This window comes from Neophocaena asiaeorientalis, unplaced genomic scaffold (assembly GCF_003031525.2).
Source record: "Neophocaena asiaeorientalis asiaeorientalis breed wild unplaced genomic scaffold, Neophocaena_asiaeorientalis_V1.1 scaffold825, whole genome shotgun sequence".
Classification (NCBI taxonomy): domain Eukaryota; kingdom Metazoa; phylum Chordata; class Mammalia; order Artiodactyla; family Phocoenidae; genus Neophocaena; species Neophocaena asiaeorientalis.
In genome coordinates, this window is record NW_020173937.1 from 277,719 (window position 1) to 284,219 (window position 6,501).

At 61.8% G+C, this 6,501-nt stretch overlaps 1 protein-coding gene across 1 annotated transcript in view; it reads left to right on the forward strand.

Moving 5' to 3' along the window:
- The window catches only part of CUNH13orf46 (chromosome unknown C13orf46 homolog), a 12,493-nt gene extending 6,260 nt beyond the window's left edge, over nucleotides 1-6,233 (forward strand). The window contains exons 7-13 of the mRNA XM_024752642.1: nucleotides 249-300; nucleotides 827-965; nucleotides 1,055-1,102; nucleotides 2,008-2,055; nucleotides 3,435-3,502; nucleotides 5,453-5,531; nucleotides 5,685-6,233. Coding sequence (XP_024608410.1) covers nucleotides 249-300; nucleotides 827-965; nucleotides 1,055-1,102; nucleotides 2,008-2,055; nucleotides 3,435-3,502; nucleotides 5,453-5,519 — 422 coding nt within the window. The 3' untranslated portion in view covers nucleotides 5,520-5,531; nucleotides 5,685-6,233. The remainder of the gene's footprint in view (nucleotides 1-248; nucleotides 301-826; nucleotides 966-1,054; nucleotides 1,103-2,007; nucleotides 2,056-3,434; nucleotides 3,503-5,452; nucleotides 5,532-5,684) is intronic.
- Nucleotides 6,234-6,501: the final 268 nt, after the last annotated feature.

The following is a 6,501-nucleotide window of genomic DNA, read 5'->3' on the forward strand; positions in this document are numbered from 1 at the left end:
CAAGGGGTCCCTGTGCCTGGCACAGTGACAGTAGAGGCAACGCCAAGGCCTCCCACCGCGTGCCACTGCCGCCTTCGACGCCCTGCACCGGCCTGCAGAGGGCTGATGTGAAGAGTCGGGGCGGGCGGCCTCCTGGGCCGGGGATGCGTGAGAATGCCGGTCAGAACTGGGGCGGCAGCGCCCACACCCCGCAGGTGGCCCGTCAGCATCCTCGCAGGCTGACGACAGACCCGCTGCTTCCTCCTCAGAGCCTGAAGGTCATGGGAAGGACCTCAGAAGCGACACGGAAGATGCCCACTGGTGAGTGGCCTTGTCCAGCGGAGGCAGCTATGCAGAGACGTGCGGAGAACACGGCAGGCCGGGGTGGGAGTGGGCGCCAGGGTAAAGACCTGGCGGGGGGAGGGGGTGCTGAGGAAGGCCAGGGCGTCCGGAGAAGACCTCGAGGCTCAGACGGGAGGGTCGGGGGTCGGTGACCCAGGGGGCTCGCAGGGCCTCAAGCAACCCCCTACCAGCATCCCCCCGGCCCAGCATCTTGGGGCCAGCGCCTATCGCTGCAGACCTTCCCCCTCGGATCCCCGGGCAAGAAGGCATCTCGCCTGAGAGCCTGCCAGGGCTGCCGGCGTCCCTTGTGTTGGGGCAGGTCGGGGTGACGGCTCCTCAGGGAGGTCAGCTCAGCAGCACTGCCGCGTCCTTCTCCACTCTGCCCACCCCTCTACCCGGGTCTGCCTCGCCCACCGCCCGCCAGCCCCGCCCTGCTGACCCAGGGGCGCCGGTGCCCAGGAGGGAGGAAGGGGTCGTCTCAAAGTCCCACTTGCACCCGCTGCAGCCAGGCAAGCCCAGAGGAGCAGCGCCAGGACGCCGCTGGGCAGGTGCAGGGGCGTTGGAAGGAGGCGGAGCCCGAGGCCAGCGGCCAGGAGGAGCCGGACGGCAGGGAGGGCGCAGACAAGCGCGCCCTGGAGGCCGAGGTCAGGCCATGGTCCTTTCACGTGCACTCGCTGCCGGCCCTGCGCGTTGGAGTCCTGCCTCTGTTTATCCGTTCGGTGTCTTCTTACAGGAAGGGGAGCCAGAGTCCGTACAGCTGGGTGACCTCCTGGAAAAAGAGGCAAGAGCTCTTCACTTTAGTAACAGAAGTCAGAGGGGAGGCCTGTCAGGCACGGTCCTGCCGAGGACGCGCGGGCTGCACCAGGCCCCGCCTGAGCTGCCTCAGCGCCCAGTCTGTGTTCCTGGCTGGCGCCGGGGCACCGTAACCCCGGCTTGCCAAACAGCACAGCTGCTGAGGGAGCGGGGGCCCCGACAGGAGGTGACCCTCAGCTTGCCCTTGTCAGGGAGCCCCAGCCCCGGCCCGCCGCAGCCCAGGGGCAGCGGTGCTCACAGGACCCTGTCTAAGAGAGGCTTTCCTTCCCCTTCCCCATCCGCGTGCAGGGGTGGAGGGGAGCTGGGCTTGGCCTGCATCCAGGGCCCCTGGGGTCCCCTCCACTCCCCAAAACACTTCTCCCATTGTTGACTAAACTGCTACCGCTGGGCGAAGCCGAGGTGCCTGGTCAGAGACCTGGGGGCCGCTGCACCTGAGCCCCCCAGGCCTTCCCAGCTCACTGCGTGTCTCTGCAGCTCGGGCAGTGGGGCAGGGGGTCTGCAGAGGCAGAGCTCAGGCACTGCCCAGATGAGCAGGCCTGCAGTGGGCCTGGAGGTCCACCCAGCTCTGGGCATCACCGGCCCTGATTCTCAGGGGGCAAAGCCGGGGGAGACCCTCTGAGTTCTCAGGGACCTGATGGGAGGTGAGCAGGGAGGGTTGGGAGGCCACATCCCTCCTCTCCCTGTGCCAGAGGGCACCTTACCAACCACAGTGTCAGCAGGTCCCACCACACACTGCCAGTGTCTGGTGGGCTCAGTGTGACGCCCAGACCCTGGCCACCACTGGCCCAGAGCCCACGCTCCCTCCCAGGAATCTGTGTGCCTTCCTGGCTCACCCAAGCCCACCATCCACGCCTCTTTGGTTTCCATCCACAGAAGCCATCTGTGTTTGTGGAGGTTGATCTGGGAGACGGATCAGAGGAGGTAAAAAAAAACCCCAAAGTTCACAAAGCCAAACCACCCACCGGGAAACGCCTTGCTTGGAGCCATGCGGCATTCCCAGGAGCTTGCCCCGGGCATGGGTGTGCTGGAGGCTGAGGCAGACATGGGGCCCCAGGGTTTGGAGACTGGCCAGGGGACCAGAGAGCACCTCGCTTCTTTCTCATTTTCCCTCACGCCAACCCACACACATTCCTGCACCTCCATAGATTCCAGGGCCTGGGTCAACCCTCGAGGTACCCAGGGGCCCTGAGAACCTCTTGTGAGATTGTGCTGGGGTGGTGAAAGGGCACAAGCTGAGGAGCTGGGAGACCCAGCCTCCACAGCTCTCCAGTGAATGCTCAAACAAGTCACCATACCTCTCCATGCCTCAGTTTTCTCACCTGCAAAATGGGGATCTTAGTAGCACCCACAGTCCAGCGTTGTTTTGTGACACCCTCAGAACACTGCCTGGTACCCATGAAGTCCCAGCATTAGATATCATCTTCACCACCTACACCATCATCATCACCATCAGCGTCATCAAAACTACCACCCCGGTCTTCTTCATCGCCATCACATCACTATCCCCATAATCTTCATCACTATCACCATCGCCTACACCACCACGGTCACCATCACCATTATCACCGCCATCATCACATCTTCACCATCATCACACCACCACCATCGTCACCACCACCATCACCATTATCACCATCATCACATCTTCACCATCACCATCATCACCATCACCATCACCATCATCACCATCACCATCATCACCATCATCACCATCATCACCATCATCACCATCACCATCATCACCATCATCATCACCATTTTCTGTAAAAGGAAGTGGTTAACCCCATGGCCTGATTGGGCCTTTCCAACACAAATATTCTCCATTTCTCTGCTATAGTGAGCAGCCATCTCTTTGGAAGTTTTTTGAAATTCTCTCCTGGCAAATGTAAGCCCCTACCCAGGGGTTGCTTTTTTCCAGATCGCACCTTCTATATCTGCCCTCAGAACATGCTGTACGATGAAGAGAGCTGGTTATTGACCGCCTCCACACGCAAGGCTACCTCGGGGCACCACAGGCTTCAAGGACTCATGAAGCATCAGTCAGGGGCAGAGCTGGGACTTAGGGTCCAGGTCTTCTGACCTACAGTCCAGGGGTCATGGTAGCTCATATCCAGGCACAGTTCCTTGGTCAGGGTCCCCTAGTTAGAAATTCCCACTTGACGGTGCCCCGTCTCGTGGGAGGATGCTCAGTGCAGTCTCCACGCCCCACCTCGTCCTTGGGCAGGTTCAGCAGGTCCGGCCCTGGTCCCTGTCATGACCCCCTCGCCTGTCCCCTCAACTACTCCCACCACATCCCACAGGTGATCACGTGTGCCATGAAAGAAGAGAAGCGGTCCCAGATGGACATGGGGGATTTGTCAGAGGACGAGTGAGTGAGCGGTTCACACTGGGGAAGGTGGGAGGCTTTTCCTCCATCAGGGTTTCTGGTGGGCAGAGCGAGCCCCGGGCTTTCGATTCCTCCTGGGCACAAGCAGAGACCCAGGCGTTTACTGCAGCTGGAGGGGTGAGGCAGGATCCCCGTGAGTCCCACCTCACCCCTAGCTAGACCCCTCTCCCCACCCTGTCAGCCAACAAAAGGGCCAGAGTAGGAGGGCGGGAAAGGTGGGAAGAAGAAGAGGGGGTGAGAGTGGGAGGGTCTCCTCTCTGTGCAGCTCCGAGGTCGCAGCCCTTGGTCCCGCAGGCAGTGGGGGGACCCGTCACACGTGGCTGCTGGCTCAGCAGGGTAGAGGGACCTGGGGCCGGGGGCGGGAGACGTTTGTCCTGACGCCTCCACCCTGTGGGTAGAGATTGTGAGGCTGCGAGCAGCGCCTGGGAGCAGGTGAGACGCTCGCCCAGGGCGGTGGCTCTGTGGTATTTTAAACAATACAGAGAAACACAAAGGAGAAAACAGCAATTTGTCCCCTTTCCACCAGAGTCGGAATTAACGACCACGTCAACGTCTTGGCTAATTTGCTTGCACGGTTTTTAAAAGAAAAATTTCTCTCTTTACTTTGTAAAACCGATACGCGGTCATTTAAAATAAATGAAAATGTGAGATAGCCCAACACAGAGGAAAACTTTTCAATCTGCGAGTGCCACCTCAGAAGCAGTGGGGACTTCGTGGGAGCACATGGCCCCAAAGGAAGATCCGGACCGCGGGAGAACAGGGCCTTCGGGCCATTGTGGGTTGCCAGCTGTGAACGTTTATAGCATCACAGCCCTTTGCTTACTTGGCAGTCGCTGTTACTGCCTTTCCCCAGGTTGTGTGTTTTGGAGGAGAGCGTTCCTGTTAGGAAGTGTCACCCCACATCTCTCCTGATCTCTGCTCACACAGCCGGCCGTGTGGCTTTCACCAAGATGTCAGGACTGGCCGGCACGCCCCCAAATCTATGCTTGGGGAATTCCAGCGGTTAGGTATCCGCGCTTTCACTGCCAAGGGCTCAGGTTCAATACCTGGTTGGGGAACTAAGATCCTGCAAGCTGCATGGCATGGCCCAAAATAAAAAATTTTTTTTAATTTAAAAATTAAGAAAAATATTAAACCAAACCTATGCTTGACATGGGAAGGTCTTTCCTAAGCAGACGTCTGTTTTTCTCATCAATTCTTGATTGGTGATGGATTCGGCCACATTGGACGCAGCCTGGCAGCTCCTTTTCTGCCCCAGGCCCGGCGGGCCCAGGCCCACCCTCTCGGCCTCTTGGTCCGGCTCCCCACCGCCCGTGCTCAGTCGCCCCAGAGAACCTGCAGACGGGCCGTGCCCAGGAGCCAAGCCTCAGCTGCTGGAGGCTGCTTGGCCAGCAGGACAGGGTCTGCTCCACAGGGGCCTGGCCTGGACATTTGCCGGGCGGGGCCACCTGTCTGCCCTGCTCACCTGCAGCCTCAGTTTCCCTCAGAGCTAAGCCGCCTCTATCCAGCCAGCCCCCTAGGGCACCCAGGCACTAGCAGCCCGTTAGCCGCCCGCTGGAGGGCTTTGGCACTGAGCCGTGGAGGTCCCTGCGAAGGGAAGGGGGCCACCTCGTCCCAGAGCCTCGGTTGCAAGCGGAACCCCCAGAGCCCACGCACAGGGACAGGCACGGGCTGCGATGCTCGGGAAACGCTGGGCTGGGCACCGTCCACCTGCAACGCCTCTTCGGAGCCGGGCAGGGGAGGGAGGGCAGCTCGGCTCTGCTGACCTTCAAGGTCTACTGTGCTCAAGGGGTCCCTCCTGGGCTGGAGGCACAGGGGTGGCAGTGGGAGGGCAAAGCCCGGCTCTGCACCGGCCGGGAGCCCCGCTGGCCTTGGCAGGATGGGGCGGGGGCAGCTCTCTCACCCGCCCACCCCGCCCCACTCTGTCTCCAGGATCGGGACCAGCTGGGTATGCTGCATCCCATACTCCACCAGGAAGAAGGTGGAGGAGAGCTCATAGCAGCGGGAGAAGGTAGTTCACGCTCAGAGATGGGCCGGGGCCGAAGTGGGTGCCTGGAGGGGCAGGAAGTAGAAAGGGGGCGGGGACCAGGCCGCCTCCTGGGTCCCACCCTAGCCCTGCCCCCTCTGGCCAGGGGTCTAACCGATGTCTCCACTTGTCTCCTAGGGTCAGCCAGGCCGGGAGGGGCGAGGGACGAAGCCAGCGGCCCTGAGAGACGCCACGCAGACCTGGTGCCGTGACCACCCCACTTGTGACGTCCCCACCACCGCGAAGTGATGACGCCACCTTCAAAAAGGGCTCCAGTAAAGCACAAACGGAAGACGTTGTCCCTCTCCAGGGGCCCCATCCCTTCTTTCCACACACCCTGTCCTGTGAAATGTAAGTTAGGGGGGAGATGCAGCTCAGGGACGGACGGCACAGGTGGCCACACCTCCCAGGTCAGTGGTCGCGCAGCCCCGCACTCAGCCCCAACGAGGGCTGCCACCAGGGTACGGTGGGACCCCAGGCATTGGTCCCCAAGCACCAGGGGCAGGCGTCCTTGCAGCTGGAGCTGGGAGCCTCGAGGGCCACGTGGAGGAGATGAAGCCGCAGGGAGATGCTGCTTGTGGGAGCGGGGAGGGGCGTCAGGAGAGCCGCATCAGGGAGACCCGACGGGCTTCGAGGCTCCTCTGGTCAACAGCTGAGGCGCTGCAGCCTGTCCCAGGCCATTCCTGTGGTTCAGCCCGAGACTGGACGCGGTGGCCCCGGGCCCCCAGCGGCAGGCACACCTGCGCGTTCTCACCAGGCACACCCTCCTGAGCAAGTGCCCCCGTCCGCCCTCTGGGTGGCAGCTCCTGGCTCCGGCACCTGGCCCCCGAGTGAGGCACCGAGAGGAGCTTCCGGACAGTCCGCCGGAGGAGGCTGTCTGGGCTGCAGTCATTTTACCGGTCCCTCTGCTCCCGGGGCTCAGCCACGGCAGGCCAGGAGGGTGACCGGCCCCCGG